The sequence below is a fragment of the Pagrus major genome, chromosome 23 (genome assembly GCF_040436345.1).
Source record: "Pagrus major chromosome 23, Pma_NU_1.0".
Lineage (NCBI taxonomy): Eukaryota > Metazoa > Chordata > Actinopteri > Spariformes > Sparidae > Pagrus > Pagrus major.
Window position 1 is genome coordinate 23,198,486 of NC_133237.1, and position 21,936 is coordinate 23,220,421.

Here is a 21,936-nt window from a genome sequence, read left to right on the forward strand (position 1 = left end):
ACGCGGATATGAAAGCTAGTTTATCCCTCTTTCCTTCGCTATGAAAAATATTTGGACAAACTAGCGACTGCCAGCCCGAGTTAATTAGCCAATTATGATACTAGTTTACATTATTTGTTAAAGGAACCAAACCCCCGGAGCGCGTCGTGGTTACGACTGATTTATCACCTCGGGATTAGAGCTACTTGCTGGGGCCGTCCTCCCTCCGAGCCGCTGGGATAACTTTGGAGAAGTTCTTTGTATTCGGGATAGTCACACAGCTTGGCCAGCAAGCTGAACATGGACTGGGGCACAGAGCTTTGGGTGAGTCCTCCACAGTAGCAACAGCTTAAAAATCAGGATGGCTGTAATGCGATTTCTTAGATAGTGTTCGCTGAGACGAGTCGGGTAACGCTGATTATTACATGTCTGAAGATGAAGAAGCGGCGGTGAAGCGTTGCCGCTGTAGCTGCAGCCTTGTGTGGTGCATTCACGAACATGTTTCCATTTTCGGACGGTGCTCTTTTTTGCGTTGGTTAGTTGCAGCAAAAAGTGGGCTAGCTGGAGCTCACTGCCAACATGTTGCTCTCGTGTTAAGTGACGCGCGTATACAGTTAATTTTCGACGATTTGACGTTTGGCTTTTGTTGTGATCGTATATATAACGTTGTGTAGTGAAGCATCTACAATACACGAGGCTGTAAAATACATCAAAATTAGTTCCCCTGGTTTCAGACAGAAATCACACACTCTTATAATAATCTAATCAATCATATTAAAAAGTGCTCGACAACTTGGATGACTGGAAAGCTTAATACCACCTTCTCTGAACAATAACAGCTGATATCAGGCTGTAAATAGTGTCAGAATATAATTTATTCTGCATAAACAGAGGTGTTGTAAGTGTGCTGAGGTGGGTTGTGCCAGTGGGATGTATCACTGTTTACAGTCTGGCACTCCTTGCTTCCATAGAGATGAAATAAAATGCTGTCATCCGCCTTGACAACAAGCTTCATCACTGATGAGCAAACAGTGTACTGATTTCAAGAGATCTTGATTTCCCAATTACATTTGGCAGGGTTAACTGTTGGATTGATTGCTTGTATAAATTGAAATACTGCAGTCGATCAATTCCTTGATTAATTGATTAATCAATTAGTTATTTGGTCTATTAAATGTCAGAAAAAGTTGAAGACGTTCGATCAGTTTCGTTTCGAGGTTACTCGTTTTGTCCACAGCTCAAAGATATTTAGTTTGCTGTCATAGAGGAGAAGAGAAACCAGAAAATATTCACACTTAAGAAGCTAGAATCAGAGAATTTTGACTTTTATTTCTTAAAAATTACTCAAACTGATTAATCGATTATCAAAATAGTTAATTGATTTGATTGTCGACGACCAATCGATGAATCGTTGCAGCTCTCTTCAGACATTATTTTTTTATTAGACTCAGTTGACCAATGTAGTCTTTAAAATGAGCTGTTTTCTAGGTCACAACAAATAAAGATGCTACAGTCTTTTAACTGTAAGCTACTTCCTGGAGGTAATGTTAACAGTGGTGACACAATCCAGACTCTAAACAAACCCTATTGAAAAAAATCCCACCATGTAACAACAACATGTTACCTTGGTGACTGCCACAGTTTGAGCGATGAAGCCACACATTTGCAAACACCCACTCATGCACATTCTCGGGGAACCTGAATATGTAAAATGGAGCACCGCAAGGATGAGGATAGGGAGGTTGTGACCTCATTACAGAGTCTCCCCCTAGGCCTCTTCCCCGGTCCCTTTTCCATCCTACGTGCTGGTGCAACAGCCTAATTAGTTTTGCCCTACTTTGATTGAGTCAGAGAAACATCCGCACCCCAGTATTAATCAGAGGCTCTATCGCTGCAGAGGAGTCTTTCCTGAAGTTGATTCACTGGTTGTAGAGGAAACTCTCCACACAAAGCCAGTATTCTTTCTTTTGTCAACATGAAATACCAATCATTTCATTCAAAGTTAAAAAAGTTTTTGAACAGTGTTTATTTGGCCTCACCTGTCTGACTAAACAAAGCCCTGCAGGCATAATTGGTTGTGTTAATGTTTGGTTGGAGAGTCATCCCCTGGGCCAAGTCAGCTCTATGGCATCTGTCCCCTGATTGTCGTTAATCCAATGGCTATTTTAAGGCACAAGTTTGCAGTGTGCAAGATCAGTGTGTCTAGGCATTAGCAGTGATAGTGAGTGCTACCAGGCCAACCCCTTAGAACTACAGTGTGGCAGGTCTGGCTGTGCCAGGGCCCTAATTTTCTACAAGACAGGCTGACTCAAGGCTGAAACATCCACCCAAGCCTTGTAGGTTGGTGACTCTCAGTGTGACTCCTTTTAGAAATTATGTGGTATTCACTTATTGCCAGTTTTCTCTGTGGTATTACTGGAAGTATTGGAAGATAAAGTGTAACAAACACACAAAGGATGCTCGCTAGGGTAGGGTTAGATAAGACCTTTTTTAGACTTCAGTTTTGAAACATGACGCAGCCTGTCAGTGTTTTATTGCACCTCCTAGCCTAAATCTGTGCCGTTAAAATGGGTTATGGCTGTCCTTGTTTGGAAGTTCTATAATTACCAGGGCAGATCTACAATATCTAGTTTACCAATCAAAATAGTGAAATGAGTGGAGTAGAGAGAGAGATGCCACTGAATGTTCCGCAGGAATGTGTTACAATACATAAAAGTGGCTCAAAATATCTAAACTATATGTGAAGGCATAGAAGGAGGGCTGGGGACGTAATAATAGTCAGGATTTGATCCAGAAACATTTGCCGATCAATTAGAAGCACAACTATATAAAGGTTGTCAGGAGCTGTTTCATATCCAAACACACTATGATTTATGAAAATCAGTTCAGAACAAACCCAGTCTACAGGGGCCTATAAAGATAATTTTGACTGTGGCTGTGGATGGTTATAAATTGCAGTAGCTTGACAGTCGCTGGTGTTTGACGAGACAATGATTATGGCCTTGCAGGCTAGTTTGATGCATTTTAAGACAGTTTTTAATGAGTTTAGCTTTTCATCTAATCGCGGCACTTATGTTTTGAATCAAGCAGTCACAGTTAATTAACAGAGATGATCAGATGCTATTTTTCTGCCATTTGTAAAATGACACATAGTTTAGAGTGCATTCAAGGCTCATTTACAGCAATGCTACACTCACTGAACCTGATGATCATGATAGGAAAATGTCAACATACAACAAACATATAAGAAAACGCTCAGAAAACAGTGAAAGTTGATGACAATTTAATCTATTGTCCAAATATTAAATATTGAAAGTATTTGTGTCTCACTTTTCACTGTGCATTATGAACTCTGCACATTATCTTACAAACATGACAACAACTCACTAACCAATTATTCAAAACAAAATTCAACGTAACAAAAAATTCTGATTATTATTTGGTGAACACAAATGCATAGCAAATCTGTAAAAACTGCTTAGACGCAACAGTTAACCAGCGCTAGCAATGGATGCTGTTTTTTATAAAACCACCATTGATGAGAAAGACGTGGCATTTCAGTGCAAAATAAGTCAATTTGTAATTTAAAAGTGGACATCTAAAAGATAATACAATAAATACAATAAGTTTAACCAACTAGTTGACTAATCATGCGCGTCATCATGCAAGTGTGTGTTTTCACACACAGTGAGTGAAGAGCTGTGCTGAAGTCCCTTCGGCTGTGTTGTTAGTTGCTGCTCAGGTCAGTTTCTCAAAACAAATTGATGCTGATTGTTTTGAAGTTAGTGTTCCCTTTTCCCCGAGACTACTGTAGGAGTGATGCATTTGATAAGTGACAGATACACCATGTGTAGCCTGATAACATTCTTGTAAAGTCAATATACTCCCAACAGTTTCACAATTTGTCATAAAACCGCAAACAAAACAAAATATTTTATTCTGGGGAAAATAGTCAGGCTCCATTCACTTGGCTAATTCAGTCATTCATAATCCTGTGAAAGGTTTTTAAAAATGTTATTATTCGATTAGAGCAAGAAACTGCGGGAAAACAGTTCAGTAAATGTGTTCTCTTTTCCCTGCTGCGAAGCTGTAGACTCAACAACGGGTGAAAAACAGTTGTTTTGGCACCACACTGGGGCACAACATTACTGACAGCATAAGTGCTTGGACATGGTATAAATATAAAGACTTTAGAGTTAAATCATGCTATTATAGATATGACTGTTACAATTCTAGAGAAAAGGTGTCAGGACATTGACTGACAGTCCCAAAAACATCTGTTTATTATAGCTACGATGATTCGACTTTGACATTAAGGACAGCTGTGATGCAGTGCATTTCTTACATTAATGCAGAAGTGTTCAATTGTCTTGCACATCTTACCTGACTAAGTCTAGTTGACATCATTAGTTATGCATTCTGTGGGTGTCTTGTATATGGAAGTGTCAGTATCGGTTGATAGTTTTCTTGCGATCACTTAGTGTGCCAGTCAAAATACCAGTTTGGGGACGTCCCCAATATCTAACCTACAAAGATTCTACACCCACAACAGCTTGCCCAACAATTTTGTGATCCCGCGATTAATCTCCACAGTGGTTGTTGACCTATTTTTTCATACACTGCCTCAGAGTGATCAGCGGTCCAGAAAGTGAATATGCAAATAATAGACTCATCTATGCAAAACACCTGTATCAATAGATGTGTGTGATATAAAACTTTCCCTGTCTGCTATCAAAACCTTTCCATAATATAATGCATAAACCCATCTCAGTCATGCAATTGGCAATCTATAATTAAGACCTCAAAAATCAGAGGTTTCAGCCTCCCCAGGTACCCTGATGCAAAGTTTGACCATTAATCTGTAACTGCACTTCCACATGGTATAACTTTAGTCTCCAGTTGTTCAGGCTTGGCCAGTACATTATAGATAATTTCAGGCTTAGTCTTCTGTTGATGTGGTGATGTTTTACTGGATGCAGACAACTACTGCTCATCTGTAAATGATTCATAAATGAATAAACTCACTTTTCACACTTTGAGAAGGCTACATTCAAGCCACTTGGTTGTGTTACCACTATTACACTATACACTTCTCTATGATTTCCACTTGTAAGTCAAACACAGGGCAATTATTTTCCACGACTGAGAAGAAAATCCGTTGTTAACACAAGCAACTTAGGAAATTGGAAAATCTGTAGTTGCAATTTGTCTGTATTGACCATCATTACTTTTGCTCTGTAATTAATGATGCTTAATTAAACCCCTAACACCGTCTATTGGCTAGATGTTGTTGCGGTGATGGATTACAGGCCTCCGTCTTTAACCGTGTTCTGTGATTAGGCTTAACGTGGTCTCATTCATTTGGGGGTCTGTCTCTTTTGTTTTACCTGAGGGGCAGGAAGGGTACAGAAGAACGTGGCCCAACTCGTCAGGAATCCTCTTGCAACGCGCCCCCTCCTCAATACTAAAGTCAGCAGCAAAGAAAAAGCTTGGGGGAATTGTTTTGATTGTAGAGTGAGAGAGGAGAAGATTGGCTTGGATATCATCTCTCTTTTAACAGACTTGTCTGAGCTTGAAGGTGTCAAGAAGTATTCTGCCAAATAAGGAACAAAAGAGGAACATGACACACCTCCTTCATACTCTAGAATATCAAAAGGAAAAGTCAGCAAATTTAGTTGTGCTGTGCCAGGGGATTTCAACTTTGAAACTAGGAATGAAATGGGTCAAAGAGCTTCATTAATAAGGACTCTGTGAAGCTCATTTAATAGAATTCATTGCTCTCAAGATTACTATTCTGAAACATTTCACTCCACACAGGATATGCATCAGAAGAGCACCTCCTTTTCCTGCCTGCGACCCCTGTTATGACCCTGTGTCCCTTAAACAACATGGGTGCCCTGTGATTAAAAGCTAGCCGGAAGTGTAGAGACCATTGCCAGGATTTCACACACATGTGGAGAGCATTCGTGGAATCCAACGTGCAGGAACAAAAGTCGATGTGCTTAGTTTATTACCTTCAGTTCAAGATTAATTCAGATGACCTCCGATTCAACCAGAGGAGAATCCGAGTTATTACCCAGGAGTTAACACGTGTTCCATTTCCTGCAGAGTGTTGGCTTAATATCTTTTCCTTATTTGTCTCTCATGCTCCTTTCTCCAGGACCAGTATGACACAATCGAGAAGCACACACAGTCTGGCCTGGAGCTGGTGGAGAAGTATGTGAAATTTGTGAAGGAGAGGACAGAGATTGAGCAAAACTATGCCAAACAACTGAGGTAGGCCTCGCTTTTTTGCCATTGTTCTCCAGCACTGTCTGCCTGAAATGCCCAACGCAGCTTGTGTCAGCTTGTGTGTGTGTGTTTGCTTGTGTTTGCATGTTGAAAGAGTGTTTGTGGGGTCTTATGACTACTTTGGGACAGAATCTAACTTGTTTCTGAAACACTGGCCTCATTCTCCAGCTGCAGTGTGCTCGCTCTCTCCCTCTTTCTCTCTTCATCCATGGTGCTCCCTCTCCCAGTTGTGTCCCACTCTGCAGGCCCCACATCTGGTGGAGTGCTGAGCTTTGCTACAGAGGAGAGGAAGTGGGAGCAGACTGGCACATGATAGACAGGATGTGGTCAGAAGGAGAGTAAAAGGAGGAAGAATGGCTATTTACATAAGTTCATAGTGGACTGATGTTTTTAATACAATTGAATAAAACAGTCAGTGGTTGCATCAGAATAGTTTTTAATTTAGCAAGCTTTTTTAAACTCCATTTTTTTCTTTGTCTAACCATTTGTTTTGATGCACTTTCACTGTCCACAGGAACCTTTCCAAGAAATATAACCTAAAACGAAGCAGCAAAGATGAACCAGAGTGCAGGTGAGCTATTGTGGATTTTGTTGAAAAGCCTTTCTTCAAAGAGAACTTGTAGGTTATTGAATTTTCCATCTGAATTCAGTCTTTTACTGAACTAAGACAAGCTTAATTGCCTCATTAACTCATCGTAAAAACACACTTCACTTAAACTCGACGTAAAAAAAATAAAGTCACCAAAACAGTCTTGTTTTGTCTTTCAACGATTGCCTCTGGTTTGGTCAAAATAAATCCTCAATTCACTGAATAAAATGTGGAAATATTACGGCTTTACACGCCGTTTTCGCCCGCTGCTGTTGCCTGACTCCCTCTTGCTCCTCTCCCACCCTGTCTTCCCGTGCCCGAGTTCATAGTCCTTGTCAGGGTCTACTGAATCCCTAACATCAAACTAACATCTGCTGGTCTCAGATGCCATGTCTGTTCCCAGTAAGCTACGTTTACTGGGAGGCAGCAGTTAAACTGAACTGGCTGTGGTGACTTCCCCCCGTGATTCGAGGTTGTGGTCTAGGCAGACTCCTGTTAGTGATTGGGGCCAGTTAGCTGCACAGCTAATAGAGCTACTTGCTAATGGCAGCTAGCCACAGCAATGAGTATAGTGGTCAGCAGTTAGAGGTTATGCAGCCCCTTATATTTCTTTTAAATTACAGCTTTTAAAGAATGACATTTTAGCTGCAATACAGTGTCAGCTAAAATTGTGCTTACTGGATCACAAATAAAACTGCCCTTTGAATAATATCCTGTTTCAAACTAACAGGAATTATTTGTCATTAGTGTCAGTCGTGTTGTAGTGTGGGGCCGCGGTTGAAACCATGTAAATGCCCCAAGAAGGAAGCAGGAATAAGGAAGTCATGAGCTTCTCATTATGACTTGGCCCGCTGCTGCCTGCTCTTTGAGCCTGTGTATGTATCATCTTATCAGTGGGTCCCATCACTGTGTTCTCATCTCTCCACCCTTTCCTTTCTCCACCTCTTAAATGGTAGGTTGTCCAGCTACCAGTCTTTTTTGGAAATCCTAAATGAGATGAACGACTACGCTGGGCAGAGGGAGCTAATTGCAGAGAACATGATGATGAGCATTTGCATCGACCTCACCAAGTACCTGCAAGAAATCAAGCAGGAACGAAAGACGGTGAGCTTGACATGGAACGGATCAGTGGTACATTGTGTCATACTGGTTGTAGTCCATCTTTGGACCAAAATAAACTGAATTTGGCATGTTTCCACAGGTAAAATGGTATGTTTGAGACAAGTCGTTTTGCTTCAAACACAGTGTTCAGGCTCCTTAAAAGGCAACTTGTTAAAATTTTCCCACAGCCTACTTGTCTGCCCTTTAATACACCTTCATCTGTAGCTTGTTAACTATGTTGTAATGGGGTTTTGGGCCATTTCTGCTTTAATTTGCTACAGTGTAAGTAGTTTAACTGTTTACTTGATCCCACTGCAAGCTCCCTAAAACGTAGAACATTGGAAAACAGTGAGAAAGAATGACAATCCCAATATCCTTTTGCCTAAAGTGACTTCATCAAATCCGAATAAGAATCAGCTTTATTGGAAAGGTATGTAGAGACATACAAGGAATTTGACTCTGGTTTAAACATAACAGCTAAAAACAAGAAATAAAGGTAAAGAAAAGGGAGAACTTTTATGTAGATAAATGCATGGTTTAAGAAAAGCAACATTCTCTCCGTTTTAGAACCTGGATCCATCAAATGTCTTGCATTTTGCTTGAAAATTGACTTAAATGATTGGTCACCTATCATAGTCCAATAATCAACTAACTGTTGCAACTCTAGCATGTATATACTCGTATTTGCCTGCAAGGTGGGAGGAGAACAGAGGGAGATTTAAAGGAGGAGTGGAGATCTCACTGTTTGGGCAGGAAGGAAGCCTTACTTAGTGTCTCCAGGGGGAGGTACGGTCTGAGCGGTGGTTTGCTATTTCTCAATGAGGAATGCATTGGCTATGTCCCACTGGATTGCAGAACACTGCAGCCGTGTACAGGCTCTCACTGCAGACGTGATGTCTCATACAAGACACACTGGTATTTGTTTTCTTGTCTGTTATGTTTTGTGGCTTTTGGAGGTCATTGTTTATTCCGTGTCTGCCCCTGCACATGGCTGTCTCTGTCTGTGTCATCTGACCCGCCTGCCCTCCTCTCACTCCGTCTATTTTTATGAATGTCTGCAGTATCTGATGGAGGCCAAGAAGGCCCAGCAGAGTTTGGAGAGCACCTACAAGCAGCTTGACAGTGTAAGTCTAAAGGAGGTGTCTGTCATTCTTGATGTTTCAGGATTACATTATGTATTGTGCCAGTCAAAGCTGTTAGATGTGAATGAGATTGTCTTGTGTTGGGTTCGTTATGAGAGAAGGGGGATAAATTCCCTGTAAGGAAATGGATGCACATTGAGTGTGGCTGGTCAGGTGTATATATTTGTCTAAAAACAGAGTGTTGACAGCAGTTCCCCATTTTAGACTCCCATCATCAATCCAAGACCTTTTTAGTTATGATTGGAGATGATTTGGTCCCAATGCCCCCAGCCTCTTGTATCCATCTTTTTCAGAAAGACATTGAAAAATGCTCTGCTCAAAATAGTAGAACCTCCTCATATTTCATTCAGGCAATGGCCTCACTGAGCTGAACTGAAAACGGTCTTTTTCTCTTCGTCTTTCTTTTCGTTTTGCACACCAGAGTAAAAAGCGCTTTGAGAGGGAATGGAGAGAAGTGGAGCGTGCAGCACAGTATGCAGAGAAGACTGATCAAGACATCAATGCCACAAAGGCGGACGTTGAAAAAGTAACAAGGGGGGGAAAAAAATCTACATTTTAAGGACCATTGACCATGATCGATGATACATTATGAAAAGTAGAATCGGATGCACTTGGTTAACCTGTTTGCACTGTGTGTGGTTTTAGGCCAAACAGCAAGCTCATATGAGAGCGCACGTAGCGGAGGAGTGTAAGAACGACTACGCTGCTCAGCTTCAGAAGTACAACAAGGAGCAGAACCAGTTCTATTTTAATGATATGCCGCTCATTTTCAATGTAAGTGAAGTACCTATAGCAACATGACATCAGTGTGTATTTGAGCTTTTGACATATAGTATGGTACAGAGAGAACTGGTATTAGTTTGGCAAAATATTGTAATATTGTTAGACTGTTGTAAGACTTTTAAAATAATAGATGATTTTTGTGGTATATTGTAATGCTAAATAATCATGTTAGTTAGTTAGAGATTAAACTTCAGGTCATATGTAGCCCTTTTATCTTACATGCACCATGGAAAATTTGTATGTAGCTAATTAACACTGACATTTTTGATTTTTACAAAATTCATGCATTGTTCTTGTTCCAGAAACAAAATCACACTCCTATTGTGTCAAAAGCTGGGGAGGAACTCTTCAAGTTCACCTGTTCACGTTTTGAAACTTTCATCAGAGCATTAAAGAGCCCCTTCACACACATTAAGTCATACATAAAACAAATTCTAATTAGTGAGACTGACATTGTTGTTAAGAAAAAGTCCCTCTCCCTCATTAAAATTTCCAAATAATATGAATATGTGAATATTTTTCATTAAACAAGTTCAACTGCTGGACACAAGACGTCTCCTACTTCACTGTACATTCTATTCTTAGCGTATGTGCACTGGAGGTTTCAGGTTTCCACATCTCACTTACTGTACGTGTGCTGAATATTTGACCAGGATCAGCTTCCAAACTATTTGTGACAAATCATGCTCGTAGGGCCGTCTCTTAAAATCAGATTATCAGTGAGCACATTGAAAATTTACGCTTTGACCAATCAATGTGAAAACAGCCTTCCAGTGTCAAACTCTGCACGTACATCATTCTACACAGTGAAGCTCCAAACAATCAACTGTAGGAACGAGAACATGTTTTTGACTGGAGGGGGACTTTAATAGCCTATATTTTAAAATCATAAATAACTAAATGTCTTGCTTGATCCAGACATACAAACTATTTTGGGCTATGTATTATTATGTATCTCTGAGCAGATTTACTTATTTATTTTGTGTTTGAGCAACTGTTGTATTTTTTATTAGAAATTGCAGGATCTGGATGAGAGGCGAGTACGGAAGTTGGCGCAAGGATACGTCTTGTTCTCAGACACAGAGAAGCATGTGATGCCTATCATTGGCAAGTGCCTGGAAGGCATTACTAAAGCCGGCACTAATGTTAATGAGAGGAATGTGAGTTGGTCGCAAAAATGCTAAATGGATTTTGATATGCAGCTCGCTTGATTTAACTGTACATCTGTTTGAAAACAACTATTGATTGCTCTTATCTATAATTTTATCTAATGTAGGACTCCATGGTTGTAATAGAGCAGAGCAAGTCAGGCTTTGAACGACCCGGGGATTTGGAGTTTGAGGACTACAGTCAGGGCATCAACAGAGCCTCATCCGACAGCAGCCTGGGCACGCCTAAAGGCCCCATGGACCTACTGGGAAAGAACAGGAGCAAAAACTTTTGGCTTTTCAGCAAAAGGAGTAAGGTAGGAAATGCCACACTCGCAGAGCAAATTAGGCTAATTTAGCCTACTAACATGACCTCACACTAAAAGAGCAATGAACACACTAGCACCACCTCCATGATCAACCGCAGCAGAGATGAAAATACGCAGGTGGGCAGTGTGTGGTTCCTTGTGCAGAAATGTTAGTGTTAGAGCCGCAGAGTCAGCAGTCAGAGCCAGGAAATCCCCTCTACAGAGAGCACTCATGACGGACCTGTGGTTGTTGCTACATACACACACTCACACACACGTATACACACCCTTCTCATCTATGGTAACGCATGAACCTCTTTCGTTGTATTATACATGAACTCACACACACCCCAACACTTCTAGAACAGGTCCTTTGCATGAATCTGTCCCTGGCTGTGAGTGAATAAACCTTGCCCCCTCCCATCCTCCTGCCCACACCACCTCCCTCTCTCAGCAGCGTGGTTTCCAATAGGTCAACTGGCAGTCAGCATTCTGCTGTGCTTGTGCTTTCATCAGCACGGGGCCCAAACAACATTGAATTTTCCTCTACAGGCATCCACAAACACACTGCTTCCATTATACTGGCCAGAACATAGCATTATGTCTCTCATCACAATAAAATCTTTGTGCTAACAATCGGGATGACACCAGGTTTGCCAGGTCAGAAAAATTGGGTCACGTCCAACCTCATATTTATGCTTTGGATGTTAACATTATTGTATTTGGTCTTGAGAATCTCATGGATCTCAAAGGAACACTCTTTGCTGAGGTCCAAAATTGAACTGGTGATATGAGTAGCTGACCACTAACCAGCTAACGGTCCCCCTCCTCCTGCCTCAGCACTAAATGGTCCCTTCTCTCCTCCTTGCAGTGTTTGCTTGTTCAGCGCCTCTCTTCTCTCTGCATGTCTTACTGGCTGTGCTCTGCTGTGCACTCCTCCTGCTCTGTGTATGTGTGTGGCACACTGCTCTGTGTCATCAGTCATGCTCTCCCAATTACAACTGTAGCAGTATGAATAGGAGGCTGACTATACTGGCCTGACTGAGCTTTTGGTTTATGTCTGGCCCTGTAGCATTCCCATTCTTAACTGCTCTCCTGTACTTAGACTCCCATAACTCTCGAGAAAAGTAGCACCTACCCAGTAGATGTTCACATAATAACAGTGCTGTACTTCCAGCTCTCAGTATTCACACCAGGGACCTTGTTGTAGGGCTTTTTAGACTGTTGAAGACTAGAAGACATCCTCCTCCTGTGTAATTTAGCTAATAGATCCCACCCCTGCCTTCCCACAGTTACTGCAGTTCACTTCAGGCATGTTTTCAAGATACCCTCTTTCTAAGAGGTCAGACAGGGCATTCATGAAGCCTCCACACATCTAGGCTATATGCACAACTGTGGTAATGAAGTAGGCTATTTATAACAACTGCACTGATATATGAATTGGTATTTTATCTATGTAGGTCAGACTCAGATAGCACTGGTTGAACTGTGAACATGAGTTTTCGCACAGAATCCTAACGATTGGGTTGGCATATTTGTCTCAAGGAAAGCCTTTTTTTCACAGTTTGTCATTTATGAACTGACCATGTTCACTGTAGACACACAGGATTGATGCGACCAAACTAGATAGCTTTAGACCTTAGAACTGTACTTTAGAAGGAAAGCTGAATATTGTTTTATCATAAACTAGCCCGCTACAGCATCACACAGTCAGTGTTGAATGAGCCAAATGTTACTTTTTTTAACATAGAAATCCAGATGAATTAACCCAACCATCAATTATATTGTTGAACTGTGATGTTAGTGGCTGGTCTACCAACAGTAGCTCTTCAATACAGTTAAGTTTTACAGAAAAAACAATTTGGGTAATAAGTTCAACTTTTATCATTTCCATTTCCAAGTAAGTAATTTAGATAAGTGGGTCGTGATGGGATGCCCCATTGAATCAGCTGTTTACTTGTGCATTTGCAGTGTCATGGTATCTCAACAATGAGGCTGAAGTAAAATATCAAAAAGAAAGGGTGGGCAACCTGACAATTTTAGATCTAGGTCAATCTGGAAGGTGTCCACAATCTACTTTTCAGGTGAATCATAGAGATTGTAGTATTTAAGTGTCCCACAATGAGTTTTTAAGTGGTTATAAAACACCGTGTGACCTGCATAAGCAAATGAGACCAACATTGAGAAGATTGGCTATTTCAGTTGAGTTATTCGTAATGGTTGTCACTGGGCTGGATTCTTAAAATGAAAAACTAGTTTTATGATGGAGTGCTGAGGATTAATTTATGGCACAGCAGTAAATACTTCTGTAATGCTAGAAGACAGCAGAACAGCTGGCTTGTAATGTGATTTTTTTAATGTTGACCTTGCTACCGACCTATATTTAGCTGTTTGTTTATTATTATGAAGATACAAGATTGCAAGACAATATTGACAACTTTAGCTTTACTCAACAAAATTACTTCTATAGAACAGCTGAATCTGTTAGCTGTAGTATTACATGTAATATATTACGTAGGTGTATGAAGGGTAATGTTACCAAAAGAAAGTTGAGTTCGTTTCAGCACAGTCATATTACAGTTATTAATCTTACTTTATTCTGCAGCCTTTCTTTCACTTGCTTCCAAAACAAATGGAGACACCAGCCAGATCAATATCTTAGGCGGTGATGGTGCTTTTGTCCACAGGGGCCACAAAATGTAATGTTCATTGTAGCTGCTTTAAAGATTAAGGCGATTAAGATTGTGGAATGTGATTGTGATGAAATAGGCCAGGATATTATTTATGATTTATTTACTAGATTGCCCACCCCTTTTCATAACCTATGATGGGTAAATAGAAATAAGAGCCAGGGTATTAAAAAATAAAAATAATCTTCAGATTTGGTTTAGTCCCTCTGGTCTGCCCCAGTTCCACACTGAGGCGCACTCTACCCTTCAACATGGCTTGAGTTCGTCAGCAGGTGTTGGGCTGCCGTGGCACTGGTGTGGGAACGAGTTTCTCGCTGTCTTATTTTTGTATCTTTATTTTTTATGTTTGTGTTGATGCGAGCCAAAAAGTCCGATGTGTGTTTGTGCTTTCATGCTGTCTGGGCTCGTGTGCTGGGTTTGCTCCAGTGTTGTCTTCCTGGCTTTGTGGTGTGCTGATGGTGTCTTTTTCTTTCCCTTTTCACCTTGTTGTTTTTGTCTTCCCTCCTCTCCCCCCATCCTGTACACCATACTCTGCCTGCATACCTCATGCTCGGGTGCTGGTACTTTGGTCTCGCCCCACCCCAGCTCTCTCCCTCCACGCTCCCACCTTTCTCCACACCCCCTGCCCCCTCGCCCGCTAACGGACCCCCTTCCCCCAAGTTTGGCCGGGACCCTCTGTCGTACTGTTTGAAGGAGATCAATAAGACAGTCAAACCCAGAATATCTTCCTTCCGGACGCTCAGGAGATCGGTGAGTCACCAGAGGAAAAGGTTTGGGTGGCAGGAGACCTCCTCTCATCAGGGCTTGCACATCATCCTGTCCCTGCTTCAGAAAGACTGACTGAATTCCTCAGATAAATAACATTTTCAGTACTTAAACATGCAGCATAGATCTTACTGCTCACGGTGGCTTTCTTGCTATTTTTAATATTTATACATGTAAGAAAAATCTTTTTAAGTGTTAAAAGCAAGAACCACTTTTAAGGATATTATGAGATGTGTCTGCAAACACGCTGTTTCTTCTTCCCTCAGAAGTTTACTCCAGAGAGGATCATGGTAATATGGACAACAAAGCTGGTGTGGGGTCTCAATTGTGTGACACAAAAGTGGCCACCTCTCCATTACAAAATCTCATTATAAAAATAATTTTCCCTTCACATAACTCTGCTGGAGTTTCTGTGCTCAGCCAACTGAACACAGATCATATTATGTGGCAAAAGCTTTGTCCTCTTGAGTTTGTATTGGAGAGGTGGCCACCTGGTGGTGGAACAGGGGAGAAATGCTTGGTAGCACAAGAGAAATCTGAGCAAGTCCGAACCCAATTTTGAAATGGCTTTAATCATCTCAGCACTTTCCTGGGTAACCTTTTCCATCCAAGATTTTATTTATTGAACTTGTAGTTCAAGAAAACTGTACTCAATATAAAGTAATTAGAGTGTGCTTCATTTTATTTGTTGGTCCGTGGGTGGTGGCTTTGGGTTCAGCTCACTGTGTTACATTAGCTGGCATTACATTACTTTCAAGCCCAATAAATGTTTATTTACAATGTTTAAGTTTGTCCAACCTTCATTACAAACACGTTGGCGCTGTCTACATCCTCTCATCCAATTAGATGACTGCAGAGATTAATTAGACTAATGATCACCTCAAATGTATATCAGTCAAAAAATAGTTTTAAGGAGATTATAAAGATACAAAAAGACTGACTATAATAATACTAATAAATCTTAAGTAACATCAATGTCATCTTAAGGCTCTCCAACAGTCAAACAGTAGAAAAAATTAGAAGAAATAAATTCCTCAGTAAAAAGATGACTTGGTACTTGCTTGAGACTTGGACCAAATGACTTGAATCACATGTCTGTCTCACAGTGTTATCATCCATTCAATGAAAAATTCAACACAGATGCTAAATTGGGACCAATTTGTCAAAGAGCATACATAAAATCAATCTACCCCCAAATGGCACTGAATAGTGGCAGGTGAAGGATGTGTATTGTATAAATAAACAGAATAACTAATAATCCATCAGTTGATTTCTTCAGTGACATCCATATAATTAAAGTAGTCAAGAAAAATTCCATAGGCTAGAAATGAAATGGTGTATAAGACCAATAGACTTAATCAATGCATACATTCAAACCAACACTGTAGGGGATATAAGAAAAAGTGAATCGATGAACATATTAATACAAGCAACAAGTAAACTAGGAGTAACAGAAGATTTAAAAGTAATGTTTTGTCAGTTAAAAATGGTCACTTAAGCTGAACTCAACCACAGGTTTGGTGTTCCTCCTGAGGCGTTTCTCGCACCAAGGTTACTGTGGTTATGAAACTGTTCAGTGTGAGACAAAGTTCAGTGTTAACCCGCCCTTCCTCTAAAATCCTGCAGCCTGCGGTGACAGAGGACTTCGCTCATCTTCCACCAGAGCAGCGCAGGAAGAGGTTACAACAGAAACTAGAGGAAATTTGCAAAGAATTGCAAAAAGAAGTGGATCAGAGGTGTGTGTTTGTGTGTCTATGTGGGTATCGTTCTGCGTATTAATAACTTACTCTGTCAGAAGTGGGTGTGCTGATATAATATTCATGCAGTGCACATGAGTGTGTAGAGCTCTGTGGTGTCTGTGTAAGTGTTTGTATTGTTTACTCAGCCCTAAGCTCTGCAGGGAACCAATTTCTACTGAAAGTCACTTTCCCCTTTCCTCCCTTGTTCCTCTCCTGCTCTCTCTTCTCTCCTCAGTGAGGCCCTGGGGAAGATGAAAGATGTTTATGAGAAAAATCCTCAAATGGGAGACCCTGCTAGTCTGGCATCCCAAATCAGCCAGACAACCCAGAATATAGAACGGCTCAGAGGAGAGCTCAACAAGTATGAGGTAATCCCGACCCCCTGTTGTTTATATGAGGTTACCATTGAACATTATAAGGTGATCCAGGCCCTTAGAAGTTAATTCAAACATACTATGAAGTAAGACAATCCTCTAACGATACACCGCGATGTCTGTCTAACTGAAGAATACAAATACTCCGAAAAAGGCAAAGTGTGTCTACTTTACATGCATCATCTCATCATAAACTCTAACCTGTTTTCTCTACTTTTCTTTTTGACCCTCTTATGTAGACTTGGTTGGCTGAGGCAGGGGGTCGAGGGGACACATTGCGCTACAAAACTCACACATTTAACAACAATGGAGCTCATGATGTACACAGGTAAATTCTAGCAATAGACGGTGTGTTTTTGTGCGCAGTGATGTGTTGTCTGCTCTGCTCAGGAAACCTTTGTTTTTCTCTCGCAGCCCCGACGGAGCTCACTCCGATGAAAGCACTCCTGATCCCTCCCAGGCCATCTACGCTGAGTTTGATGATGACTTTGAGGACGAGGAACTAACTGTTCCTATTGGGAAATGCACAGCCATGTACAACTTCCCTGGTATGTCACAGGCTGTTTTAGCTGACTGCATTACTCCCCATTCCTGAAGAGCACAGTGTGTATAATGAGGCGTGTAGCGAGTCAATCTGTTGGCTAGGACGTGTGAAGAATTGTCCTTGATCAAATGTCATGATGAAAGGAGATCAGTTTTCTCTCAACTTCAGCGATCCCCCTGGAAATCAGTGACCTTCCTATAATGTGACTTGTGAAGTATCTTTAGTACTGCTGGTATATTGATGATGTTATCAAGGTCAGGAACTTATGGCTGGAGGAGCGTTTTTTGTTTTTTTTCACAACTTCTGTGAATACTTGTAAGCTACGTAGAATGCTAGAGATTATTGGGTGACATTCAGCAGTAACAGATGCAGGGAGTGTATTTTTTAAGTTTCTGTCATTTTGATGAACATATTTTTCAAAATTCAAGTAGCTTGCCTTTTAATCAGCAATTACTACATGTAGCGTCTGGCAATATAACTTTGTAGAAACTATTCAGCAGTGTCTGAGTGATGCTTAAGGAAGAAAATATTTCTCCGACATGTAAAAGGAGCAGGGCACAGATGCTTTGTGGCTTTACTTGAATATAACAACCTTTTTTTTCCTCCAAACTTTCTCTGTAATGACTCATTTTAAACATCACTACAGCTGTTAAGCTTATTATGAGCCATCATCAAGTTTCATGGAAATCCATTCAGTGTTTTTTGTGTAATCCTGCTGACAAACCAACAGACAAACAGTCAAACAGACACAAGTAAACATAACCTCCTTGGCAGAGGTAATTATGGACAAGGCAGATTTGCATGGGATTAAGATCACAGACAAGCTCTGTAATTATTCCAAATTAATAGAGGTCCCCAGGTAACACTAGTCCAGTGCGAATATGGCTATATAGGAGCAAAGAAACCAGAAAGTATTCACATGTAAGAAGCTGGAATCAGCTTTTTCTTCCCCTTAAAACAACTAATCAGTTAATTGTCGGAGCTCTGTGTTCTGACTCAATGTCAAAGTAGTGATGCTCTCTAACATAAACATTGTGTCTCTTTCAGGTGCTAGTGAAGGTACCATCGCTATGCAGGAGGGGGAGGTGCTGGCCGTGGTAGAGGAGGACAAAGGTGACGGCTGGACCCGTGTCCGTAGGAGCAACGGGGATGAAGGATACATACCTACATCTTATGTCACCATCTCCTTAAACGAATGACAGACGAGAGGAAAAAGAGAAGAAGAAATGATCACTTCACCAAACTGTATACAGTTCTTCCAATGGGACCAATCAAAAAGGAGCCACAGCACTATCGGCAGGACAACTGGTGTATCCAGAAGGGGATCCAAATAAGTTGCTTTGATTTCTTGAGAGAGGTGCCCGAAATGGGCAGAGGAATGGTGCTAACAGTATGTTCCTCATGGCTTACATTACATTATTGTAATCCCAGTAACCCAAGCCACCTGAACCACAAGGTTATTCTACTTTTTGATATCATGTTAAGATGATTTTTTGGTTTCGGTTAAAAAGTGTTGCATGGGTCATCATGGTACGAGCGCTTGCCTTGTTCCACTGCCTAATAAGGAATTACCTTCTGAATGTGAGAGGAAGAAGAAGAGACGGACGAGGAAGATGAGTGCTGCTGCCATCTTTACACTGAGTGTTAATACCAGTAATTCTTGTTTACCTTTTTTGAAAACTGACCCACGGCAGTCCACTCCACTGCGCAACCTACAACATATGACCTATTGCAGTCCTCATTTACTAGCACTTGTGAAGATGTATGGCACCGTCACTTTGCTCATGGTTGGACTTGATGTCTTGAATGTCCCTAGGGGATGAGTGAGGTTTGGGGGAGATTGCTTCACTTTCAGCTCTCTCGTCATGCACACAACCATACAAACACTTCAATGTTCAGACAATCACATCCATATCACCATTTCTTTCAGACTATAAGCAATAACAAGGATATAGCTGTTGTTTTCTAATAGTTACAACCTGAGAATTGTACTAAAAATAATTTATTACGAATGTGTATGTTCTATAAATAAACTTTTTAAGTTTGACAGAAGTTGTACGTTGTATTCAGGATGTTCTCACGTTGTTCTTTTCCCCTTGCACACTAGTGGACAGTCTGTAGCCACAAAAGGGAGTAAATAATGCACACAGAGCGTGCTACATTAAGACTATTGTATTTATGTAATAAATAATATATATTTTAGCTATCACAACACCACTATTGTCTTATTGGCTTTTTAACCATTCAAATAAAGATTGTAAGAGAGAACTAAAGTCTCTAATTATGTTGCTAATAATGTTTGGATTTACTTCACATTTTCTCAAGTTGATCCACATTGTGTGATTTTATTTTATTATTTTTTTTTAAGTTGTCATGGAGCCAGCAGGAAGCAGTAACTGCTCATGTGTCTTTGGTGCCTTTCTGGTTAAAAGCATTGTGTATATACCATTTTTTTTTGCATGTAAGACATTTGTTTTTTTTCCAAGACTTAATAAATGTAAAACACATTTCAAAGTTAGAAGTGGTTTTGTCATTTCTGGACAAATAAATATTTGAAACAAAAATGGTGTCTGTTCGTCCAGTAAAACTTCTTGATGTATTTTGTGGATTTAAGGCCTTTAAAGTTATTCAAGTTAGACGTTAGAGAGCTTTGACAGCCATCAAGAGATTTGTCCCAATAATGACCCAATAAATCTTCTGCTCCTCATGACAGATTTGTAAATACTTGTCAGTCTCTCAGCTGAAGCTGGAAACTGGGGAACTCTAATCTTTGGTTTCACAGGGATAGAAATGGGACAGTGGGTAGATGGAAGATTCTAGGTTTTGCAGATAAAGACAGTTTACATTCTAATGAAGTATGACTCGTATTTAAAATCTTCATTTTCCAAATCCTCTATCTGTGACTTCACATATGTGAAGGATTTCTAGCTTCACAAATGCTGACTGAGCTGGTGTGTGCACACAAATAACATGGATTCTTAAGGGCATTTCTGACATTTAGCAGACAAAATCAACTATTGTATCTTTAAAACATCCTCCCAAAAACGTGAATGTTGCTTTAGAATCCATAATGAGACTTTGTAAACATAAAACTCTTGTATTCTCATTAATCAGTGTGCTGCATTGTTTCAGGGGAGAAAGTTTGTGATAATTTTGTGTCTGAAGACAAAATTTCAGTATACATTTATTTAATAAAAAGAGGAACAGAGCACAATTCTTCCAGGGGGCCCAGAATTTATTGAGCACTTGCAGCTCATTCTCAGTAGGTGGCACTGTTGCATCATTTCTTAGGCGAGTGGCACAAATCTGCCAAATACCCTCTCTGCATAATTATGTTTTCAATATAGGCCAGGCATTTGCATACGTGATTAAATTGCGCTGGCTTCAAAACCATACTGTTTATAATGACTAATTAAATAACCCCAAATTAGCATCCGCCCCACTTTCATAGTCACCTTATTCACAGCAGCAGACAAGTGAAGAGGAAGACAATGAAAGAGAACTTGGTCAAACACAAGGTTGAAACTGAATTATTCCGTCACATTTCTCATGAAAATTAAAAACCACAAGAGAGAAATGGTGGAGCTCTGCACAGCTACGGGAGCATCCAACAGGGGCGTGCTGTGGCACTGACTGACTGTTCAGATGACTGAGGAAATAGATCATCATTTGTATGCAAAGCCTTTAGTCTCAAGATGCGTTAAAGGTCAGCTTTTCAATAAGGCTGCTGGACCCGGCCAATCCTGCGCCTGGGAGACAAGACTGCATCCTGGCACCTTAGCTCAGCCATTTAAAGGGAAATCCACACTGAATATCATACAACAGAGGCTACTGGCCACACTCCAATCGGCTGCGACAACACCTGTTGTAACATCATGACTGGGATGTAGACAGAAAAGCAACATGTTTGATGGTTTAAACACACACAGAGAGGAACCAATGCTATTTGACAGTCATGGAAGATTGGAAGAGATGGGGTAATTTCACTTTGGCTGTCACAGTCTACCTGTTATCAACATGTTTTTTTTCTCAACTAACAGCAGGGATTAGACTGGAGATGCAGTGGTTTGGAGCTACTGAAGTATAGGTACCATTGTTGTACAAGATAGAATTTACAAGATCACATCTTTATCTTTTCTCCGGCTCTTACATGGGATTAAGATGTTTCATATGGTCAGAGTGTCACTCTAAATTACCTTTGCTTCACTAAACTATTTGAGTAGTCCATCAAGCTAAAATAAAATAATAATGACTTTCTTCTCTTGTGTGAGAAAAAGATAAAGAACACACATTAACTTAGGCACTTATGGCTTTTTGTGAATTAGCATGAATACTCATTATGAGAACAGTGGGATGAAATAAGCCACTTTACCTTTTAGTCAAAGAGCCCAAATGAAAGCATAATTCAAACAGTAATGGATATGCTTAGTTTTTCTATGCAAATAAAAACATGTTCTGTAACCTTGAATATAAAGTTACATTA

The 21,936-nt window shown here is 40.4% G+C and overlaps 1 protein-coding gene across 4 annotated transcripts; it reads left to right on the forward strand.

Annotated features, from left to right (window-relative positions):
* Nucleotides 1–24: 24 nt before the first annotated feature.
* Nucleotides 25–19,967, forward strand: trip10a (thyroid hormone receptor interactor 10a). 4 transcript variants are annotated; one of them, XM_073495110.1, is made up of 16 exons: nucleotides 71–303; nucleotides 6,140–6,255; nucleotides 6,785–6,841; nucleotides 7,816–7,963; nucleotides 9,022–9,084; nucleotides 9,524–9,628; nucleotides 9,748–9,876; nucleotides 10,899–11,045; nucleotides 11,162–11,350; nucleotides 14,617–14,781; nucleotides 15,063–15,086; nucleotides 16,423–16,532; nucleotides 16,771–16,903; nucleotides 17,149–17,237; nucleotides 17,324–17,457; nucleotides 18,501–19,967. In XM_073495110.1, exons 1-16 carry the CDS (start codon nucleotides 280–282, stop codon nucleotides 18,650–18,652), a joined length of 1,785 nt encoding a protein of 594 aa, XP_073351211.1. In that variant the 5' UTR covers nucleotides 71–279; the 3' UTR covers nucleotides 18,653–19,967. The 4 variants fall into 4 exon arrangements, with proteins under 4 accessions (XP_073351214.1, XP_073351213.1, XP_073351211.1 ...); XM_073495111.1 differs by having other exon boundaries at nucleotides 15,066–15,086; XM_073495112.1 differs by lacking the exon at nucleotides 14,617–14,781 and having other exon boundaries at nucleotides 33–303.
* Nucleotides 19,968–21,936: the final 1,969 nt, after the last annotated feature.